General features: G+C 37.2%; 1 protein-coding gene across 4 annotated transcripts in view; it reads left to right on the top strand.

The window, feature by feature from the left end:
* Window positions 1-25,482, top strand: part of LOC149553169 (uncharacterized) — an 89,197-nt gene that overhangs the window by 8,577 nt on the left and 55,138 nt on the right. For 2 of the 4 annotated variants that reach the window (XM_089788669.1, XM_089788667.1), the window contains exons 2-3: window positions 6,063-6,328; window positions 6,556-6,644. In XM_089788669.1, the coding sequence (XP_089644795.1) occupies window positions 6,063-6,328; window positions 6,556-6,644 (355 nt within the window). Of the gene's footprint in view, window positions 1-6,062; window positions 6,329-6,549; window positions 6,645-25,482 lie in introns of all 4 variants that reach the window. The other 2 variants (XM_089788668.1, XM_089788666.1) reach the window with 1 other exon arrangement.

Genomic DNA, 25,482 nt, shown 5'->3' with positions numbered 1-25,482 from the left:
CATCTAAGGAATGCATAATGCAAAAAGTACTATTGAGAATAACATCCTAGGCACTCATCTATTTGCAACTTACATCTCATCAAACCTTGTTTAGATGACATGCCATATACCAACTACATATCTAATTGAGAACATTAAAAAGAAGCTAAGAACATGTATGATAATCAAATACTTTGTCCATTGTTGCATTGTATTTGGCAATTTGTTCCATAGGCATGACCTTGTGCTGGAATTTTCTACAAGTACACAAAACATTGTATTTGCATCACCTACCTATGGGGTAAGTACAAATTTAAAACCACCCTTCAAGAACTTGATGTAGCTAAAAGTTGCCAAACTTGGACTTGGTAAGGCTAACTCAACCCACGACTTGGCAGAACTTGACAAAGTGAAAAAACCCTTGAAATTCAGAGATTCTCAAGGATTTAAAACTTGTTTCATGCACCCATTATTGAATGAAGCTTAAAGATACAGTAACATCATTAAATAAAACTGATTTGATCACATACATAAATATACATCAACCACATAAGTACAAATGTAGATTAAAACATTGATGACAATTAATAGTTTAATTCATTGGCATATAACCAATATTATCAAACACAACAATAGACATTCTATGTCAACTACATCCCTTGATGTAGAAGCATCTAGGGGTAGTTGGCAATCTTGCATCACCTAAAAAAGATTTCTTTTTTGTTTGTTTGTTTTATGTTCTAGTTGGATAGTTTCTTGTGTTTTAGGTTGCAATTGGTCCAGTTGGCTCGTTATCTTATGTCATCCTTATGGTGTGATCTAGGTATCTTGGAGATCATATGTCGAGCTTTCTAGCTCGATTCGATGTTTTCAGATGAGGTTATCTTAAGATTGGTCCAGTCCTATATTTGGTTTCCTATTTTGATGGCCAAGTTGGTAAGGTTCGACTTACAATGGAGATCTACGTCATTGGAAGTCTAAAGGTGTATTGTTTTATGTTGTTATACATGTGGCAAACCTTCTTGTGTGTTCACACATCATGATGTATCTAATTAGGAAGGCTCTTGTGGATTTGGGTCCTGAACTATTTGTTTGTAATATGTTTTTTTTTGTCTTGGAGATGGTTGATCGGATAAAACGACTTGAAGCTGACGATCTTGTATATAAGCAACGTAGTAGTTCTTGTTGGGAAGTAGCATTTAGGTACAAAGATTGGTAATGAGGAGAGCCAATATATTTGATTGTGAAGAGGCTTATGTCCTTAGTAATGAGGCATGTGTGTTGAATAATTTGTCATTTGCATTCACAAGCCAACTTGATGATAATTGGAGGACGTATTTCCTTATTTGTTGCAGTTGTTCATTATTTTGTTTTGCCATTTCCGCTGTGGTGTTTTAGTTGCAAGGTTGGACAACTCCTTTGGGTATTTCTCTTGCCTTGATTGCGTCATCCCCCCTAAATGAAAAGCCGTCTTCCAAATGACAAGGATACATCAAGTAATGTCCAAGAAGACTAATGACAAGGTTGTAGATAATGACTTGTGCTACACCAACTCAAAGTTGTAGTGTACTCCAAAAATAAAATGGGAGTCTGGTAGTAAGGCCACCAACGGGTCAAAGAATAAGACCCTAGCAGGGTCTAGGGGTGGTGCCCAAGCCACACCATGTTCCAAAATATGACGGTGTTGAGAGTGAGTGACCTTGTCGCTAAGACCAAATCAGCACCTTCAAAACCACATAAAACTCCAAAGCGTCTATCATTTTTTAATCATGTACGACTCAAGAAAAACAATTTAATACATTCATTGTTTATGCTTTTTTATACAAAAAAGGAAACTAATGGTGGAGGCAAATCACACTAAGACTCATGATTCACCATTATGCAACGAGTTACTGACTAGACTCGATCGAGTCTGAGACTGAGTCTTTGTGACTCTGTAGACCCACGACTCACCTAGACTCGGCGAGTCCAATAACTCTGATGCAAATAGACAATCCTAGCCATTTAGCTGCTAATTTAATGCAAAAGAAATCATTGCACAAGACACATACGCATGAAATGATGTTTGGATCGTATTGCACAAAGATCGTCTTCATTCAGCTTACTTAACAAGCAGATTACTTAGAACAAAAGAAACAACTAGTTTTAAGATTTGTCAAAGTTTTGAGATTAAATAAACAAGAAAGGAAGATGTCGAACATGCTTTTTTTTTTTGAAAACAATAAGAGAAACCATGACTGCAACATGCCATGAAATAACTTCAAGTAGATTCTATTCTAAATTTACGTTTCTTTTGCATCATAATCAAAGTACAGAGAATGAAAAATATATCATCAAGGGGTTTATTCACCCAACCTTGGATCATAACTCAATCCTCCCTTGCTCAGTTCTTGCTCAAGTGGGCCCGACCCTCCGCAAGGTATCGGTATGTATTTAGGTCAAGTCATCTGGAATTGGTGTAAGTTCACACTCTTAATCGGTTATACCCTATAGCTACTGCTAACTTGGTATAACACCTAAGACTGTATCTGGGAACTTATGAACTTACAAGCCCTAATGTCTAGTTAGTGTACCTTGGTCAGGGAATCATTGTACATGATCAACATGATGTCTAGTTCACACCCTATTCGACTTGCACCTTTGGAGACACATTAAGGAGTGAAGGAAACTGATTTTGGTTCTTAAGTTGTGTACTTCTCAATAGTGTTATTTCAATGTAAACATGTGAACTATTCAGCATGGAACTGCACATGCAACTCTCAAGCCCATGTACTCTGTTAGGACCTTAACAATTCCAAGAAGTACATGTGCCAAAGCTGTTTGCTCACGTTATGCAATTCAATGCTGAAAGGCTCATGAATAAGTATCATTCTTATTAAGTGAGTCCTCACAAGTTCACAACTGTCCTGAGAACTTTTCACATAAACAAAAACTACCATCCTCTAAGTCCTCTCATATCATCTCTCCAGAGGGCTATCACTGCTGTGTTTTTTTTATGTTTAGATGTGATAGTTTAAGAATACCAGTTACAGCCTGAAGGCAGATTAAACCCCATGGATTAACTATGGTTTCATTCTCTTTCACAGTTGTTTTATTCTGTATTGACAATACACAAAAATACTAAATTGCAAAAATTAAAATCTGAACTGTAATTCCCAGTACTAAAGAAGCAAGGAGTAAGAACAGATATCCATTTTTGTTCCCTAGCTAATCAGTATGCGAGAGTCTCCAGTCACATGATGGCTTTCTTGGCTAGAAATCTTCTTTTCCTTATTACATCTGTCCTGACAAACTTAGATTCTCTTAATTGTCAGGAAATATGTAATACAAAAGAGATGATTTCTTTGCCAAATTAACAATAGCATAAGACCTTTCACTAATAATTGTTACAAAAGAAAATACTTCTCTTTTCTTCCTGACAATTGAACAAAGAGAAAGATCCTTTCAACCATCATTATTATGCATATATGAACTGTTCTATGATTCTTCCCTCTTATTTTAAAATTGAGACAGCTCTCAACATATAGTACTCATGGTTACTTAGAAACTTAACCAAAGGAAAATAACCCTGTTTTATTTTCAAGCAGCAATGCAGAAAATTACATACTAATGAAATAACTCTATCCACCAAGTACTTCCAGCCACCAGACACAAGCAAGAAACACTCTATTTGTTTCTGTTTCTTTCTAAGTAAATGTAGAGATTCATACTTGTCCTCCACTACAGCCTACATATTTATGTTTCTAATTTTTTTAGATTAAGTATATGCCAACAGTTGTGCAACCTATTACGTCTACCACAATATTGCATGCAGTAAGAAAAGACAACTAAAGTGTCTGCAAACTCAATCTGATTTATCCTCATGAAGAGTACAGTTCAGAGTCTATTGCGCAATAGTCTCTTGTTTCTGCTGAGTCTGCTCTGTATATCACCAGCTTAAATGTGTTTGTTCCAATAATATTTCAAGAATGATGAGATGCATACTACAAGTGCCGTCCAAGCAGAGATGAAAGGGTGGTGCACAATAATGAAATGATCTCCTTACATACCACCTTCCAAACCTAATTTGTCTGCCCATACCTCATTCGTACAATGAGTGGGCACGGTAAGTCTGCCACCTCTTATTGTGTGTAAAGTGTCTGCAAACTCAATTTGATTTATCCTCATGAAGAGCGTAGTTCAGAGTCTATTGCACAACAGTCTCTAGTTTCTGCTAAGTCTGCGCCAGGGTAAACTTTAAGAAACCTTCCTCCAGAAAAAAGAATAAATTATTGGCGAATCTTTCATTATTTTAAAAACCAAATTATTTTTATTGGCAAATCTCTTATTTTTTTAATTTTAAATATTATTTACATTGGCAATTATTTTGGAATCATAATCTTTGAGTAGAAAATATTGGCGAATCTCAATAATAATAAGAAGTTCGCTAATCGTCATGGAATATTACAAATCAAAATTCAACATGTTTTATCTCATGGAAATTATGAGGATAATTACATTATATTTTAAATCAATGGTGGAAACTAAATATTGGTAATATATTTTTAAAGTAACTAGTAATTATGATAATTATTGGTGAATTAATTTTAATTTCTTCAATAATATATAATATTTAGGTGAATCAAATCTAATCATATATCGAATATTGTGGTGAATCTTTGAGTTTAAATTTTTTAATAAAATAAATTATTGAGTGATCTAAAGTATTTTAGAACTAAATTTAATAAAAATTTGGCGATATACGTTGCATTAAATCTTGAATTATTAGCCAAATTACTAGTTTTTTTTTTTCCAAAATTCACAAACTTATGAATATTCGCCTCTAAAAAACACCCTAGTCTGCTCTATATATCACCCACCTTAAATGTGTTTGTTCCAATAATATTTAAAGAACGATGAGATGCATTCTACAACTGTCGTCCAAGCAGAGATGAAAGGGTGGTGCACAATAATGAAATGATCTCCTTTCATACCACCTTCCAAACTCAATTTGTCTGCCCATAACCCTCATTCGTACAATGAGTGGGCATGATAAGACTGCCACCTTTTATCGTGTGTAGAGATTAAACACTATGAGCATATCTGCCCAACTCAAATTTGTTTTCATATTCTAATGTTATCCATTATCAATAATCTAATCAACTGTTATTTAATTTAAAATTAATGTTTTAGGTATGTCGTGAATCCCATTAGACAACCATAATTCAAAATTAAGTATTTGCCAATGCAATATGACTGACCAAGATTATAGTAAGCTGCTGTTAACTCTATATTGGTTCATATAACCAAATGTTTTATTAACTTTGTTCAATAAAATTAGTAAATTGATTAGGTGCCTTTCAAATACATGATTACTCTATAGACATTACAAATTGATAAAATATATTCAATGTCATTTCTTAGTAAGTGTATGAATAAATTTGATGTTTAGGGTATCAATTTCCTTATCAAGTCAGAATATATCTATATGTATCTATAATTGTAATATATAACACGTGTGTGTGTATAATTGTAATATATAACAAGTATTCACACATAGATGTGTATACACACACACATGTGCACATACATATGTACACATTCAATTGCATATATGAATACATGTATACACATGCATTCATATATGCACAGGCATGTGTATATACATATCTATACCCATAAGTTTACGTATGTGTATGTGTGTGTGTGTGTGTACGCATTCATAAACATACATGTTTGCATGTGTGTGCATATACGTATGTACGTGTATTACTTTTCCATATTGCAAATTCCAGCACTCATCTTGCTGTCCCTGCTTACCAAAGGCTGTGGAACATATGTTTTTATCGTGTACTTGTGTGGAACATATTTCTTTAGTACTAAGTAACGCTGAGAAAAGTGCTGGTCATTTTTGGTGCTTGAATTTTTATATCGCATGAATTATAGGAGTTACCTTCAAAGCATAAATTGCATGTTAGGGTGTACATCACTAATTTGTATTTCATTTGGATATTGACGCGAGTGCCAGTTTGACAGCTTTACCAAGATTATCTTTGTTTCTGTGCATTGTTATCAAGATACCTTTTGGAATTTGTGGTTTGCAGGCATTGAAAAAGACTGCCAGAGATGCTGAACAGATAAATGCAATTTTAGCTGACACATCGACACTTAATATATTAGAAATTAATTTTGATACAGATAAATTTTGTGAGACAAAAAGTGTACAGCCAGAGTATATTGAAGGAATGGTTCAGAAACCTGAATTTTGTAAGGAAAATGTCAATCCCAATGAACATTTCCCAAACTCCCGGATAAGAAGAGAAGGCACTGGTCGTGTGTCTTCCAGACGGCCTTTCACTCTTAACTCAAGGTGAATGTTGCTTATAACACTCAATTGTTTCTTCAATTGGAAAGTAATACTCTTAGATTTGTATTTGGACATTTTGGTCATTTTGAATCACGTTGCACATTTAATTCTATACCAGGCAGAAATTGTCAACACTGTGTTTCACAGTTAGATGAATTAATGTTATTCTCTGTTATGTTTTTAATGACTGCAAATTCTTATGCCATTGTCACTTTGTATTTAAGTTGCAGCTCATTGGGATCAGATATAAATGTACAGAAAGATCCTAGCACTCGGGGAGATGTTTTTGAATTCTTTTTAGATGATGCACGCCAAGAAGGTAAGTATCTGCTCTTAAGTTTATGTCTTCAGTGGAGCTTGATTGTGAAGAGCCATTTGACATGTGTATTACAATCTCTTTTACCTACGTGGCAAGAACCCTGGCCGAACCTGGACTGGTTTAGAGTGGATACTGTTTTCAGTCCTGGTCCAGCCAGTGCCATGCCTAGGTCTGTGGGTTTCTTCAGTACATTTAGGTATACATTGGCATAATTTAGTGATGAGGCAGGCCAACAGATATAAAAATGTAAAAAATTAAAATAAACAATATATTAACTAACTCTTAACTGACCTGGATAACTGACTTCTAACTCACTAACCATATATGAGCTGCACAAAACAAAAGCAGCTAGTGGGAGTGGCACTGTCACTGCTCATTGTTCTAATGAATCTGTTGATGGCATTAATTCTCTTGATGAAGAGCAATGCCCTATTCATGGCATTGATGCTCTTGTTGAAGAGCAATGTGATGATTTGTGTTGATTTTGCCATGTGCTGTTGCACTGGTAAAACCATTTTGATTGTTTTTAGCAATTTTTATTTGACATTGAAATATCTTCTGTTTGATTTTATATAAATTATGGTTATATATAACATGAACTACCTCATTGTTTGGTGCATTTGTAACATGAACTACCTCATTGTTTGGTGCATTTGTTGACGTGATTTGAACCTCCTTTGTCTTGTCTAGATTTCCTTCCTAGGCCACTCATGTCATTTTTTGATGCTCTTATTCTCCCATCCTTTTGAGCTGTGTGTGTGATTGCCTCAAGTGATGCTCTTCTCAACACACTTTGGCTGTCTAGTATCACCTTCCTCTGTGAACTCATCTTGCTTTGATGTGCTCTAGCTTATCTCTAAATAGTTGGCTTGCTTCAAGGGCACCTTTTGCCAACCTTGTTGTAAGCAATTCATGTTTACACAGGGACATGTCCCTTGTCCCCAAACCCGGTGTCCCTGTCCCCTCTGTATTTTGATGATGGCAGGACGCAAGGGACGCCCCCCCTCACATCCCTGATGAGCAGAAACTGGCTGAATTGGCAGGAAATGCCCCCTATTGTGTCCTCGGAATGGCTGTGGGACATTGGAAAATCCCTTGGCCATCCTCAAAACAGCTAGCTGTCCCCAAACTGCAGCGTATCCTTCCAGAGTAAAAAAAAGTAAGAAAACAACTCTTCATAAAAAGTTGTACAATCAAACTACATTGGAACAAGTTTGACAACCTGTAAATGTTTTATTTTGGTTTATATCTTCTAAGGCCACGTTTGTGAATCTCAAATATGGGTCACACTCTGAACTTCTTTATCAGACTAGGGGCAGTTTGGGTCATTAAGAGATTCTTTTCTCCAAGAAATCATTAAAAAATGGCACATTGTTGGCCAAAATGGAAGAAACCAGCACACATATATTTATCTTAAAAGAGAAAACTATTAACAATTCCAAGTGGGCTTGGACATTAACTAATGGTTCTAAGCCAACATTAAGTTGAATCTATGTTTTCATGCATGCATCAAAGTGTTGGAGTCACATGCTTATTTTTCTTCTCAGACGAGACATTTGCTTATTTAACCATAAATTTGGCCTTCTATGAAACATCCCGGGAACATGTCCCTTCCATCCTGCCATCCCCATTTGAGAAACACTTAGGAAGTGTTGGAGTTGTAGGATAATTTTTCTTCTTAGACAAGACATTTACTGATATAACCATAATTGTTGCCATTAGAAGTTATATGAACATAAAAATGACTTAATATATTTATATATACTGAGATATTCATATATATATATATATGTTTAAAAATTTGTGTCTTGCCGTCCCCTCTTTTCGGCCATCTATGAAATGTGCCAGAAACATGTGCCCTGCCATCCTCCAATCCCCAAAACGCCGTGAAGTATAGAGGCATTTTCTTCCTATGGCTTACTTCTCCTTATGTTCTTCCACACTCATGCTACTTTGTGTGTCTAGCGAGTTTCTTGTTGCTTGCTTTGTGCAACAATGTCTTCTGCCATAAACTCCTTAAGTCCATAATCTTGAGGCTTGCAAGCTACCTCCATTGATCTACTTCGACCCCCTTCTATAGTTGATTTTATTTCTTCTTTTATTTGGAATTGATATTGTTCCTTTAATCATCTTTTGGTGTTAATGTTAGTCTCTCTCACCTTTGCGCTTGGTCCATATATGTGTTACTCTTTCTCTTACTCAATTCTCTAATGTTTATTTTGTGTCTTAGCATTGTCAAGCCTCCAAGCTTTGTAGTCCATTACGGTATTCCTTGATATCATCCATTTCTTCCTATGTTGTTGCACAATATATTCTTCCTGAGCCTGTTTTGATGCGTGGGTGTTTGTCTTCAAGCCTTGTGCATTCTATACTTGTACACCTTTTAGCTAGTGCCCGTTGGAAATTCAATTTCCAAATGTTCATGATTGACTGTCTCAATTTAGTGAATGTGCTTAGTTGCCTTAGGCTTGACTCTTAGTTTAAATGCTCCAGTGGTTGATTCTTTTGTTTAATTGCCTTGAATGTTGGTGGTTTTATTCAACTCAATTGGTGCAATGCGTGATTTGAGAGTCTCTATTGAGTGACTTGCTATTTATAGGAAGTCAATTATGGACGATTACTATTTTTAGCAGTGCATTTGAGGCACCTTGTGTTTGGCTTCTTTAGTGATTGATTCGGTCATTTAGTGGAACTTCATATTATAAGTTATTTATTAAGGCTATCTTAATGAATAACTTTTACATTATGTTGTTATAATTTGAAGGTGTGTTGAAAGAGCTGCTAATTGAAGGGTGTATTGATGAAACATCTTTAATGAAAAATGTATTAGAGAAGCCAAGTTGCATTTTGTATAATAAAGAGACTACAGGAAGGAAACAGATTCTCTTGGCTATTCTTTTTATTATTTGGTGAAGTTGTTGAAGATTTTCAACAAGGGTTTCTTGAGGTCCTATTCTTCTTTTGGTTCACACCATTGAAAGACATGGTTTATTGTGCCCTGATTATCTGGTAAATTGTTCTGATTATTCTGATCACAATTTGGGTGCTGTTGTATACCAAAATTGCTCTTTATTGGTTGCAAATCAATCAGAAAAGCTGAACATTTTATGTGCCTTCAAAATCTGTTACAAACTGTGGTTATTTGAAGGTCATTTGTCTGGGAATCTTTGTGAACACAGGCGAGCTATATTCTTCAGCTTGGGCAGCCAGTATTTGGGGTTTGTGTGTGATGTTAGCTGCCATAATCTGGCATCATAAATCGCTGCCCTTTGATGCCATTAAACCCTGCTTGTTGTGTGGTAACTGGTAATGCCTAAAGGGGACATTAGGAGGTTTGGTAAAGGCTGCAATTTCCAGTAGCAGGCAGCGTTTACACAAGAAGGGGCACGTTGGGAAATTTACAAGTGTTTCCAGACTTATTTGGGTAACATCTCCTATTCTAGTTTCAACATACATAGTATGGCTTCAAGTCTGTACCTGCTGCAAGCAATTTGGCGCCATATCTAACAGGTTGTTTAATTATCATTGCAGTTGATTTGAGAGCCGTTGTAATAATTTGCAAATACCCTATGTTACCCGGGGACGCGTTTCCACCCCTAAACTTGAAGTTTCCGAAACGGGGATGGTTTCGGGGACGGGGGGACGGCAGGGGACATTTCCTAGATGTCCCCACTTGGAGAAGAAAACAAGAAACGCATCTCCGAAACTTCGGAAACAGTCAACGAGTTTCCGAACCATGTTGACCGTTTCGGGGGCTGTTTTTCCGTTTCCTAACGTCTCGGGGACTGCGTAAAAGGTTTCCTATTAAAATTTATTAAACTCAAAAAAACCATTAAAAAAATGATTTTCCAGTCATCTGCAGGCCCGGACATGTAGAAGTCAATTTTTTTATAAAATATATTATAAAATGAATGATTAGGGGCAACTATCATACCATCTTTGTTTTCATTTTGAAGCTCAGAATGATAGTGATAGTGACTTTGATATGGATGATTAGGGGCAGCTGCCTTAGTATCTTTTGTTTTCATTTTGACTTTGATGTTTTAGACTTGGAGCGTTCTGTCTTGACATTATAATATTATATGATCATTGATACACTATAGTTGATACTTCAAAAGTTTAAACTTTAAAGTTTGAGTCTTTATCTATTCAATGTTTCCATTTTATTGAGAGTTGATGTTTTTCATTCTCTTATTTGACTCATTTCATTATGTGCTAATGGTATCTTAAGTACTTAAATGATGATTGAAAATGATGCTATTTAGAATTTTCTACGATGATTCGATTAGATGCTGATTGCTATGCTCTATGATCATTGATGAATCATTATTTGATGAATGAAATTGATAATTTTAAACTATGTTGCTATGATGAATGTAGAATTGATGAATATATTTGAAAATTCAGATAAAATTCAGATATATATATATATATATATATAGCCGTCCCCTGTTTCGGCAAAAAAAAAAACCGTCTCGGAAACCCGTTTCCCCGTCCCCTCGTCCCGGAAACTTAGGGTAACATAGCAAATACCATAATTGCAAACCATTGGTTCACGTTTGGCGTTGTTTACTTCAGCATTATTAGAGTTCATTGCAAACAGTTTGTTATTGGAATAAGTAGTTATAAGGTTTCACCACAACTGTTTGATGAAATGCCAAGCTGTAGTTATATGTGTTTTGTTATATTTATTCACTAGTATGCATGCCAAGCGTTTGTGGAAATGTTCCTTGGCTATAGGTGTAGGTTTACATGTGAAAATTGTAATTTTTGCATTTGAAATGATCAAGAGAAGCTGCCATTACCTCTTGTGATTTGCTCAGTTATCAATGAGTTATTTTGCAAGCATTTGAACATTATTTTAAGCCATTTCAAGTAAACAAATACAATCTGAAATAAAAGGACAGTGAGATGTGAGGATGCATGCAAAGTATTTGACAAAATGTCAAACATGTAAAAAGTGAAGTAATTTGATGTTGTTGGAGTTGGAACCGGTTGGGCTTCTTTAAGTGTGTGTGTGTGTGTGTGTCTGTCTGTCTAGTTGCACTAATATAAACTGATAACATTGCTGCACCACATAAACTGGACCCTACATTGACCCTGTATTCTTAATTAGTCATAGCATTCAAATATATTCAGTGTTACCTTGGCGCAGGGGGATGTCAAGACGAGTTTCGGGTGCGGAAAAAAAATAGCCTCAATTTGGGGACGGCGGGGGAGCTGAGGGGGGGGGAGGAGAGGGAGTGGGGGGAGGGGGTTGCATAGTATATATATAATATTATTAATATATATGATTGAAAATGCTAATTATGAAATGATACTTCGATATATTATATAACAATGTAACATTAACATACCAAATATAGTTGACTACAATGAATAGAGAAAATTAAAATGTGATTCACAAACCATAAGTTCAAACTTGAAACTTGAAATTTCATAACCATTACTATTACTAATGACCATTTGACAAATTAACTTAGTTCAAGATGCAAGATTCAAAATTCATTGTTCAAATATGATTTTATGAATATCATATATCATAAAGATGCTCATGATGACAATGAGCCGAATAGCATGAAACAATGAAATAATAATAATGTATCATAGCCATATCAAAGTGAGTATAATCAACAAAATGACAAAATGCCAATAATGAGAATGGATGATTCTCAAGTGCTCTCTAATCATTCCCTATGCCGAAGTCCTCATCACTGGAACTACTAGACTCCTCCTAGGTAAGATCCTGATCCTCTAGAGGAACACCAACTAGCCCTACATTGGCTTCTGCATCGGCATCCTCATCAATCTGAGCTGGATCCTCTGGCTCCACATCCCATCGTGCTGCAGGGCTCTTTTTGTACTTGCGTGTCTTGCGATCTTTGAGCTGCAAGTGACCATGTACAACAACCGACTTCTCTGCTCTCTTAGAGGTAAGTCTGTTCCTCTTAACAAAGTGAATGAAGCTATAGGAGGACCAATTCCTCTCTGCAGCTGAGGAGTTAGACATCTGAGATAACAAAGTTGAAAGTTACAACTTACAAGTTATAAACAAATGTTCATACAATTTGTAACAAATGATAAATGATAAATTGATGATTAATAATTGTTGAATCAATGAATCATAAATTAAAATCAGCAAGGTAAAAATTTTCAAGTTAAGATTGTAAAGGGCTGGAATTAGTTATTAGTATTACAAACTTGAGAAAGCAGTCGAATGGCTAGTGAGGTGATCTTTAACTTTTGTGACCCATGACATTTCCACCACAAAATGGGATTTTTTTGTGCCATGGTTTTGAGATCCACCTTTGCAATATCTGAGCATCCTACAAGTTACAAGTTTTAAAGTTTACAACATAATATTAAAATTATAAATAACTTAAATAGAGTTATAACTTAAAGTAAAGTAACAATTAATTATTAAAAGAACTTATAATTATAAAGAGTTTATAGCACTGAATCAAGATTTAAGGATTACCTGAAAGACTAGCAAATTCGGATAACTCGGTGTGAATTCATTAGCAGTCTCAGTATCATACTTTTTGGCAATGCATCGAAAGAACCTATTCTTCACCTCATCATTCCGAAGTGGTGTGACTCTACCAGGCCTAGGTATGTACCACTTCGGGTTCAATGCATAGGCAACCATGTGCAAATGAGTGTTCAACTTCTCCCACCTGCGGTGAATGATAGGCTCAATGTGCTCCATATAGAATGCTAGAGTGGGGTCTTTCTCACGCACAACAACCCTCATCTGCCCAAGCATGGAATCAATGCACTCATAAACCTCTCCAAGGCTAGGTGAATCTACATCTCCATATCTGATCACCTGAAACACTGGAGTAATGATGGAGACTATGTATTTTGCATCACTCCAAAATTGATCACCCTTCACTGTCTCCATTACCCTCTTCCCCTGCTCTGTTCTGAACTCAGGCCATTGATTCCATTCTTGTGTCATAACCATGAGTTGCAATGGCTCTTGCAGCTCAATCATTCTCTCCAAGAGAATATAATATGATGCATACCTGGTCTCAACTGGTTTCAGGAATTGCTTCTTTGCGAAGCTCCTAAAAAGTGCATGTGATGTATGGTAATTGCAGATAAACATCTGCAGCTCTCTCCCATCATTAACCACCTTTCTAATCCACTCTGTTTTCCCCATGTCTTTGAGTGCATTGTTCATGGCATGTACACAACATGGAGTCCACCAAATATGCCTATAAGCTGCCTCAACAAACCTCCCTGCAACTTTGCACACATGTGCTGCATCTGTCACAACTTGGACCACATTTTGTGGTCCAACCTCCTCAATGGCTTCCCTAAGCACATGAAACTGAAAATCAGCATCTTTACGATGCCTTGAACAATCAATTGCTTTCAAAAAATATGGGCCCTCCGTGCATGTAACCATAATGTTGATGAGTGGACGATGACTAATGTTCGTCCACCCATCCATGATAATGCTGTAACCTGACTCCATCCAACATGCTTTCATTTGCTCTATCAAGATCCCAACCTTGTCATAGGCTCTATCCAACACTGTAGTCCTCAGCTTGTGGTCACTTGGTGGCACATATGATGGCTCTCACTCATTCACTGCCATGGTCATCATCCTCACAAAATAGGGAGATCGAGCCACATGTGTAGAGATGCCATTGGCAAAGAAGAAATCACCAACAACATCATCTAACTGGTCCCTTGCATGCGTGTTAAATAAATGAGCAATGGGGTTACTATTAGTACGACTTGTAGTTGCTTTCCGTTTCCCCCTACTGCTGTCCCTTGCTGAACTGTGTGTAGGTGAGGAGAATGATGGTTTAGGTGACATAGTCCCTGCTCTCTGATGCAAGATACGAGTAGATGTATCTCGCTGCCCCTGTAACTGCTGTATATGCTGTACCTGTTGCCTAGCAGACAAAGATCTAGGCATTGGAACAATAGTATCATCAGGAATGCCCCATAGTTTATTCACTTCAATTCTGTATTTGACATTCTCAGGATTTGACAAGAACATGCATGGGTTCACACCATAGCCACTCCAAAAAAGGTGTGAATTAACTCTTGTAATGCTGCCAAATCATTCTGCTCCACATATATTGCACTTCCATTTGCATGTGCCACCCCTTGAAGGTGTAGGGCGTGTAATTTTTGTAGCAAACTGTTTAAGAGGGGACTTTGGGTCATAAGGACCCCTAGCATACTTCCTCAAAATCTCTAAAGGGCAATCAGTAGAAGGCACCCTTGGTGCAACATAAGGAGGCTCTTCCTTAGGCTCAGATTGACCACCTACATCAGCCCCATGATCACTTCCTTTAGGCTTAGGTTCAGGCTCATAATCAGATGCACTTGGCTCATTAATTTCCATGTCTTCTGCACTTTGGCTGGATCTAGAAGCCATTTATAAAATTGCATTTAACAAAATGAAAATAAAATTATAAAAATGATCATGATACATTTCAGCCCAAGTAAAAATAATTTAGAACTTAAAACTTTACTATTTAATTTTAACATTTACTATTTAAAAATTTAAAGTATTAAAAAATGAAGCTAAATACTAAAAGTAAATACTAAATAAAAATATGGCAATATGGCATATGCTGAAACGTTTTACTAAGTTACTTTCAAGTTTCAAGTTTCATTCTTGGATCTTGTTGATAGTTGAATCTTCTTAGTTCTATAATTTTTTATTTTATTATCTATATTAATTTTTAGTTTTTTTCATTGTTCTTAAAATAGACTAATCTTGCTTTCTTGCTCCTCTTGCCAAATCAAACTTTCTTGCTCCTCTTGCTCCTCTTGATCTTGCAATCCCTTGCAAAACCACCCACTAATCTCTCACAAACTCCTCCAAACACTCTTTCTCACTTAGCTCTTTGCTGCTCCAAAATGGTGAAATGAAAATGAGATCTATTGGTCTTATTAAGCCTTCAAATTGACCACATGGGACCCACACCCAATTAGGGTTAGCATACTTAAAAAACAAAAACAAAAAAAAATGCAAAAAGTATTGTTTTTTAATACTTTTTTGGGCTTCTTCTCGGCTCACCCCGCGAGCACCCAGGAAGCACCCCGCGAGCACTCGAGGCGCACCTGTGCACCCGAGCACCCGGGAAGCACCCGAGCACCACATCCCACCCGGGTGCTCGACCGGTGCGGCGGCGGAAAAGCAGCTAGCGGGGGTGCTTGGGTGCGTGATGCACCCGCACTGGGTGCTTACGCGCACCGGGTGCGCCAGGGCTTTGACCCGGGTGCACGCACCCGGGTTCCACTGAATATATTATTCTGTATATCAGCATTTGATTTATAGATAAACTATAGAATACTGATCTGCTGTTACTTGATATCATGATCTTTTCCTTGATATGAGTACCCAATATATTCTATAATCTCTTGTCTTTCCAATCATGAATAGATAATAACTTCTGATGCATTCGTTCAGTACCAGATAACCTATATAATCCCTCTGAACTCTTTCTTGTAGACTGTCAAATATCTTTCCTTATCTCTAAACCTTCAAAGCTTTTCCCAGAATGGATTTTGTTATCCACTATATATCTTACACGACTCAAGGGTTACATTCCTTGCATGTTTAAGAGACACATCTCTCCTTCACTGCGTCTCTTCATAACAGATTGATTTGTTATATAAATTGTCCCTTATAACTGCCGTCACTGTCTGATTGTATCACTTGTATTATTTTATTGCTTTATTAGAAGTGCTGCCTGTTATTGCTACCTTCCTTTTTTCAACTGCACGTTAAAATTCTTTTTATAGTCTCTGACATAAGCATAGCATGTGAGTTGCTGTGTTTTACTCTCAATGTAGTTGATATATAATGTAGTCAGCTGTTACGATCTGGTCACTATTTGTTATGCTTACTAACATATTTATTGGGTTGTTATTCCCGGCCTTGGACATACAAATTTCTGGTCACTTTATACGAGCTACTGCTGCTAGACATCAGTGCCATAAATATAATTTCTGCAATACAATCATTTCTAGATTAACATATCACCATTTCCTCACTAGCTGTGTACTGTATATGCACGATCAAAATTGATTGCTATACTTTATAATGATAAATTCATTGTATGTGTATGTTCATGCTTAAACTTATTCCATGAAGCCTCATGCTATGTTGATTGTTGGCAGCAAGATAACCACAGACCGCGACACCTTTATTTATCGAATAAATGATTTAGTTTCGGAATGCTGAGTTGTGATGGTGAATGATATTAAGCAGCTGTTAGAGATTGTCACGTGTCATCATTGTGAGACAAATTTTAACTAGAAAAAGGATCTTTTCATCTTAGTTAAGTTGCAATTAAATTTAAATTTATTTTATTATTAATATTACTAAAAGGAGTCATGACACTTGGGCTTGGCAATTGTACCAAAATGCCTCCTAGTTCGGTGAGTTGGTCCTTGCTGATGTGAGTTCTGTGCCACTACAAGATACATAATGAAACACTCAATGCTTTGAGATGAAACAACAAACATTCAATCCTATCTTGAATAAGGTCATCTCTCATGCTAAGCTTGCAAAGTAATATCATGAAATGACTTTAAGGTTCCTTCCAATTGTGGACAATCTGTTAGTGAAATAATATGATTTGTTAGCAATCACTTTGGGGACTTATGCTTGTTTATTCAATGGATATGGATTGCTTGCACTTCAAAACATTTGGCTTCACAATGTGCAATGAAAACATGGTTTCGATTTCCCAACATCCACCTCAACTTAAATTTTCTAACTTTGACTGCTACTCCTAACTATGAATCCAAGGAATCAAGGATAAAAATGGACTCTACTAGATGCAATCTTGTCAGCTCATCTAGTGCAAGCTTCTAAGGAATAATGGTTTTCACATCAACATATCCTCTTCAATATTATCAAATGGATGCAAATTATCAACATGTCCTCTTTAATCATCAACTAACCACACAAGGCACACTTAACATCAGCTAAGGGCTAGTGGCCCGGTTTTGATCAACATGAAATGAAATCTACTCCAAGCAAGGTTGAGGAAAACTTGCAACACTTTAAAGCAACATTAAGTAATTCACCATGAAAATCAACAACGAATTATCAACCACCTTGATAGCATTATAGCAACAATTTGATCTAGGCTCTCCCTTAGCTAACCTACTACTTCTAGCTCTCTAATCTAATCTAATCTCTTCCAATCTAATCATTTAGAAACGAGAAGGCCTCAACATTTTATAGTTGTAAAATCAGAGTGAAGGGCCAAGATCAATTCAAGATTAAGGGCCAAGATGAATCCCTGAAAACCCAAATTATGGTTGCCACACTGTCGACCAATTACATGAAGGCAACACCTTGTGGGCCAATAAGAAAACTGCAATGCCTTTGATAAACAATGAGAAAATTGTACACTTGACATGTTGTGATTGAATGTGCTTGTAGGTAGAATTTTCTGATTGTTAGAGGCTAACTAGGTGCCATCTCAACATCCTTATCTTATAAACTTGGTCAAATCTTTTGATGAAGAGAAAATAGGTCTTGATACCAACATTGTCCAGCTTTGCCACATGATGGCATATTCCCCAATTGCTTCATCATTCTAATCTTATTCATCTTCTAGAAATTTTTCTCATTGCTATGACTTGAACTTACATTTGGATCTTCACGAACTTAATCATTATCTTTAAGTTTGAAATTTGACAACTTAAATTGAACCACTCCTCTCATTTGAAGTCTTCAAGCTCGAGTTTTAGGTTCTTGACCCTAATCTCCCTTGAATCTCCTCCTTTCCTTCTAGCTTTGCTGGTCTCTTGTATCCACTTTGCAAAACCAAGGAGAAAAGTATTAAGCTCATAAGATGATATGAGATAAACAATGCAAAAGAGATTTTAAAATGCTTATGAAATGAAATTGCAATATCATCAAGATAGAGAGAATGAAATTGGATTTCCTCAAGCCCAAGAGTAAGTTTCATTTTGTTGGCACATCTCTAGTTCTAATTTTTGTTGTGAATTCCTCTCGAAATAAACAAGTTTTATTCATAACAAGCCCAAATTCGGTTTCTTTGGCATCCTCCTCCTTAGGTCTGCCACCTCTCAAATCAATTCACCACCACATGAAATGACTCACTGCCTCATAGTTGATAGAAATATCATTGTCTTTGGAAAAGATTGCTACCAATCAAAGAGCACTTTTATGGCTGAACATATGTAAAAGGACATTTTTTCGACTTTGAAATAGCTAAGTATTGCTGCTCTTATAAAGGCGGTTCAGATTTAGGAAGGCACAACTTTCACTAGAGGCTGATTTGATTGGCCTTTGGGTTGATGAAATATTTTGTTTTATTTGCTTTTCCAAAGCCTTGGGCTGCCCCATTTAAGGAAATGATTCTTGAAACGCTTAGTCGATCCCTAATAACATTGCTTCTTATTATTGTCTTGAATGCTCAAGGATTTTTAATTCTTCTGTGATCTTGGTTATCAACTCAAAAACTCTAGGGTGAAATTTAATGTTGCTCAAGGATTTTATTGTTTGGGATGGATATTTCATATGTTAGAGGAATCTTCAACTATTTGTAGATTATAGATTCCTCATAGGTTGGTAGAATCCACCTAGCCTAGAGGGATTTCCCCTTTGATCTTTCTTGAGCTCACAATCAAATAGCTCTAGCCCCTCACTATCTTCATCACCATTTTGGTGTCGTTCATGCTTGGAGATCAAAAAAAATAGTTTTTTAGCCTTCATAATGAAAGGTGGGAATTCGAGGAGGATGAGGATAATTTTCTCTTTGCTTTGGCCTTGTTTATTCCCAATAAATCAAATACTTTGTGCATGTTTTATCATCTTATGTTAGGGCGAAACTTATACCATGCCAAAGATAGGATTCATGTTATCCCAACTCGTTAAATCACCTTACCATTTTGCGTTGAAAGCCTATCTTGCATTTTGGAAAGAATTGTGTCATGTTTAGACTCTTCAAATTTAAGGCAGACATTAGTCCACTAAGAGGAATTCAAACCCCATGTCTAGTCTTGACAACATAATTTGGCCATACATTAAATCATAGTTCGCTTTTGTTCCACCTAGACTTGTGGCATCGACTTAGACTAGTCTTCATCTCATGTAGAGGTGAGATTCCTAATGTTCAGAGGAATTTCTCTATTGTTAGAGCAAAAATTAAGAAGTGAGAAGGATTTTAAATCTTATAGTGGGTGGAAATCAAATGAAATGAAGGATAATTTCTTAGGTAGGGGACATATTTTGTCACTACCCAAGGATTTTTACATTATTAATTTATCAAAATTTAGCTTTGATTTGCTTAACTTTGTTGTTGGGTAAAATTAAATGTTGCTAGTAGTTGTTAGTTTGGTCAAAGGGTACGTAGTTACGATTGGTCGTGATGGTTGGCGTTCACATCCCTTTGACCTTTATATATGCAGTGTACTTACATACTAGAGATATCATGACTATGTTGGGTTACAATGATTATTGTAGAAGTACTTTGGTTTCATACATTGTAAAACATTGATGATATTAACGAAGCATTTGTGAGTTCTTTGGCGTTATTGTGTTCTGTTAGATTTTCTGTATAATCTCTTATGTATTAAACTATTACCCTACGACCTATTCTATTACCCTTGAAGTTCCCTAGTGCAACTTATCAAAGATGTCTAGAATTGTCCTCTAGAAGGTTGCTAGCATGTTATAGAGTCCAAAGGCCGTCAAGTTGTACACGTAGACATTGTCCACCACAAATGTAGTCTTCAATTTATTTTCTTAGATGATGGAGATTTGGTTATGGCTTGAAAATCCATCCATGAAGACTACATTTGATGTCCTGCTACTTCCTAAAGAATGCTATCTCTAAATGGTATGGGAAAGGGATCTTTGACGGTGCAGACGTTTTTGCACCAAAAGTCCACACAAATGCGGATGTAGTTTGCCTTCTCCGATGATATGACATTGGGGGATACCCGATCACGGGTTTGGACCCAAAAGTAATGCCAGCTTCCAACATTCACTCCATCTCATCATTTACCTTAACAACATAGTTTTTGTTCATTTGGTACAGTCTGCCATATGAACTGGGTTCTAGGTACCGATGGAATGCAATGTACGTACAACTCTAAAGGTGCCCTCTTTACGTCCTTGTACGTCCATGCTTTTACATCTTCAACAAGGTGAACCCCGACCAATATATTTTTGGGGTTTGCCTCGTTCTCGATGTTTGTGACCTTCAACAAGGGCTCTTCATACTATATTGTTTTTTTAAAAATTAAACTTGTGTGTCAGAGTCACATTGACTTGGGTCTCTCCTTCCAGAAACAAGTTCTCTCCAGGCTTCTCGTAATTTGTAATCTTCCATCTACTAGTGGAAGAGTACATTCACGGAATCTATGTCATCTTTGGAGCATCCGTCACGCTCCAAGATGGCTTCATCATTCGACTCCATCTCACACTTTCCTTGGTCTATGCTACTTACCTCTCCTTTTGAATTCAAATCTTGAAGAAGATGCAAGTTCCTTGCTCACCATCTAAGGTTGCCGACAAATTTCCTTCCTCCACTCTCCATTGATAGGGTGTTCTTCTTCCAATTGTGTTTCACCTTCACGTGACGATCCACACTTTCCCCAAAATGGTATTGTACTCTTTCTTCTTCAAGGGAATCACCTTGAAGTCTAGGAAAAATTGTTATCCACTGTCCTATCGCAGTACTGATTGACTTGATGCTATGCTGGTCGATCCCCACTAGATTGAAGGTAGGTAGCCACAGTTTCAGTCTTCCAAGTTTCTTCAGGTAGGACATTAACCCTATATCCTCCGTCAACAATGTGTTGGTTTGGAGGGTTCTAAGGATGCCCATCTTTGCTACCACTAGGTGTTGACCATTGTTGACAACAAATAACATTAGGTTTGCCAAAGGGATGACTGAAACTTCTGTGCACTTTGCTATATGGGTAGGAACCAATACAATGCTTTGTATGACCACCCTCAACCATGACATTGTTTCCAGAAGGTATTTAATTTAACTGGCACCTCTGTGTGCAACACTTACCTCATAATGTTTTGTTCAACTTTTGTACGCATTCAAGATGAAGTATTTGCCGTGTAGTGACTCTCTTCGTTCTGCCATCATCTTTCATTCATTGTTTGCCTTTGCTTCTTGTACCATCTCTTTCTCCATTTAGGGGTCTGGGTACATGGGCTTTTTGGCATGTGCTCCTGTGATTGCCATCTCCTCTACCGTTGGGTGTCGACCACTGATCAAGACCAATAGCATTTGGTTTGCCAAAGGGATGACCGAAATCTTTGTGCACTCTGCCGTACGGGTAGGCACCGGAACGGTGCTTAGTATGACCACCCTCAACTATGAGATTGTTTCTGGAAGGAATTTTTATCTTAACTAGCACCTTTGCCAACAACACTTGTGTCTTAATGTTTTGTTCAGCTTTTGTATGTGTTCGAGAAGAATTATTTGCCGTGTAGTTGGTCTATTCGTTCTGCCTTCATCTCTAACTCAATATATGTCTTAGCTTCTCGTACCATTGCTTTCTTTATTTAGGGGTTTGGGTATGTGGCTTTCTTGGCTTGTACTTGTGTAATTACCAGTACCCCTTCATCTTCATCGGACTTCTCAATGTTCAGTAGGTTGACTTCGAGCTTCAATCAATTTGCATCCTCGTAAAAACCCAAACCACACCATCAACATAAATGCTACTAAGTTTCTTCCTTCCAGCAATCATGAGCAAAGTGGCCTGCACTGGTTGTAGGGTTTGACCCTTAACATCATGTTGGATTCGACTCCAACCTTTTTTGTTATTATTGCCACCTTTCCCTCGCGTCGATTGTTACAATATCCACCTGATGATGTGTTGGTATTGGATTACATCTAAGAGGTTCCCACTTCTGTGAGTGTTGCCAGTTGTTCTTGGGAGGAGTATTTGTGGACCTCTCGTTTTTATATTGTATGGGCATTCCCTGGTGGAATGACCCATCACCTAGCAAATGCCATAGAAGGCTTTCTTTGGGCATTTGCATTTCGTATGATCTTCCTCCATATAAATCATGCACCATAACTTGCCTTTGTCTTGCTGGTGCTACGCTTAATTGCTTTAAACTCCATCATACAATGTATATCAATGTGAAGCTTTTGCAACTTTTTGGTAGACTACTCATTACTGCTGCTCCCATTAGAGAAAACATCATCATCTGATAATCTATTCTTATTCTTCCTTGATTATTTACTTTCACTTTCCAGGTCCATAGCTTTGTTAAATGCATCTTCATATGATGTTGGAGATTAGGTTTTCATTTTCTAACTTAGAGAGGATTTCAACCTCTCAACAAACTACTGTTGGTTCAAGTCATTCACCAATCGATTATCCATTTTTCGACCAACTCCTTTAGTCATTGGTTGTATGTTTTGACGATCTCATTCTTTCCGTGCTTGGTACTATAGATCTCTGTCACGATCTCATTATCTTCCCAAAGTAGTCAGAATTCACTCTGAAATGCTTCCATCAATTCATACCACATGTTCACTTTTTTTTTCTTGTCAGGGAACCATCAATGGCTCCTCTAAGTAGGGTTGCAAGAAATTGCACTACCCATTCATCATGATTGGTCATCTCATTGGCTGACAATGGCGTACGAGATCCTCCATCTGGTCACACATGAACCTAGGCAACTTTTGTTTATTTTCCATTTTTATGGTTTTCTTTGGTCCTAGTTTGGTGTGTTCTCCCGAGCTTGGTACAATAGAACCAAATAGATTGTTTTGGTTACTGTGCTTCAGTGCCCTCCTGATACTCTCCTCCGTGCAAACATCCCCTTCACCCCTATTTGGGTCTCCTTTGTTTTCATTCGGGCTTCTCGTTCCATCCCATGACTTTGCAGTTGTGTAAGGGTATGGTCCCTCAACCAATTTCTAGTGTCTTTGAATATTTCAATTTCTTTGTTGCTTTCTATTAGGTTAACTTGTTTGACACCATACACATGGTAACTGTCGTACCCTTCACCTTCGACACTCATCTTGTTTATTTTGGGCAACCCCTCTTCCCCTTTAGGCCATCCCTTGACAATTCTCTATAGCCTTTACCTTCTTTTGGCTTATTCATGTAATCTTAGTGCTCTTTGAATAACCTTATATTCATCTTCCTATCATCTTTGGGTATAGTTTTTGTGCTTATTCAAAATATTGGGCATTAATTATTTTTCTTGCAGGAGTTTAGGATGCGTTGCCTCCTTGAGCTCTCCTCATGCTCCTCCTTCCTTCGTTTGTTTTCTTCGTGTCTTTGAAGAATCTGTTTCATTGGAAAAGAAATGTTTAGGGTTTAGGGAAAAGACATGTTGTACTAGTAGTCGTGGTTGGCACCAAAAGTACTTCGCCACCACGAGACTCTCTCCTATGGAATTCCTCACCATGCTCATGGGAAGATCCTCCTATGTCACCCCTCTAGGCGCGAGTTTCATTGATGTTTACAAAATATTTGTAAAATCTACAGTCAATGCTCATTTTCCTTAAACAACTCTTCAAATGTGTGTTTGGTTTCTTGATTGCTAATTGTACCATCTTTATTTAGTGGTTGACCCATTATTTTAGTTTCGCCAAATAAATCCCCGTAGGGTAATAGAACATAGTAATGCCAAAGAACTTATAGATGCTTCTTTATTAATATCGTTTATGTCCTACAATGTATGCCATCAAAGTACTTCGACAATAATCACTAAAATGCTAACATAATCAGGATATCTCTCTGACACAAGTACATGACATATATAAAGGTCGAAGGTGTGTGAGTACTAACCATTGTAACCATTCCCACCTACCCTTCAACCAAACTAACAACTACTAACACCACTTAATTTTACTAGACAACCCCCTTCTTTCTTCAACTTGGCTCCAAGGTGAGCTTGATGCATAAGATAAGATAATAATATTAATGTCCAACAAAAAAACCACGACGGGTCTATGGGACTTAGCTTACAAACAAGAGAGTCGACAAGAGTAGGAGAACCAAACGATGTTTGAAAAGGAACAAAACAAAAGGTAAGAGTAGAAAAGCCAAGGCAAGAATTAGGGGTCCTTCCTTGGCAAAAAGAAATTGATAACAAAATGGTATAACTGCGGACTGTCAAGAGTCCTAGATCATTGTTGAGAGCCGTTGGAAGGGTGTCGCTGCCTGGAAAGATTGGTGCAATGTCTCACCGATATGGATTGAGAGATACTGGATGACCTTTTCCCGCCCCGTGGTGGAGATAAGGGGGAGAAAAAGGCGGTGATGAGCTGATCGAAGGTATGATATTGTGGTAGTAGTGACTGCAAGGTATGATCGCGGGGCTGGGTAGCCTCTCAGAGGTAAAGTGCAAGGCATCGCTTGTCAATGTAACTGAAGAATATTGAAAGAGAGATGCAATCTTTGAATAGGTAATGAAATCTCCCTTTGATCTCATAGTAGATAGGACAACAAAAAATAAAGTGAGTCTCAGTCTCAACCTCTGCCAAAGCACATAGCCAACAGATCTGGTCATCTCTATCCATATGGTGGTGGTGGGAGCCAACTTTGGAGGAGTCTAGAGAGAAACGCAGGGCGTGACTCCAACGCTAAGATAAATAGGCAGGGAAAACAATAACTCCATCATGGGTCTCAAGAAAATGCTGAGCGTAGAAGGCCATCTTCAGACGTAATCCTCCCAATCCTCTGGGAGGATGTGGTAATGGACTGTCTATAAATAGCTAGTCTGACATGCTCATTCAACTCTTGATGTGAGGGATTGAGGTGAGTCAGAGTATCTAGCGAGAACTAAAGGAGGAAGGTGATTAATCTCAATTCCAATCGAACTCAAAAG

The sequence above is a fragment of the Cupressus sempervirens genome, chromosome 6 (assembly GCF_028749045.1).
Source record: "Cupressus sempervirens isolate cs-2001-9-10 chromosome 6, ASM2874904v1, whole genome shotgun sequence".
Taxonomy (NCBI): Eukaryota; Viridiplantae; Streptophyta; class Pinopsida; order Cupressales; family Cupressaceae; genus Cupressus; species Cupressus sempervirens.
Note: the sequence above shows the minus strand (reverse complement) of the source record. Positions and strands in the feature narration are given on the sequence as shown.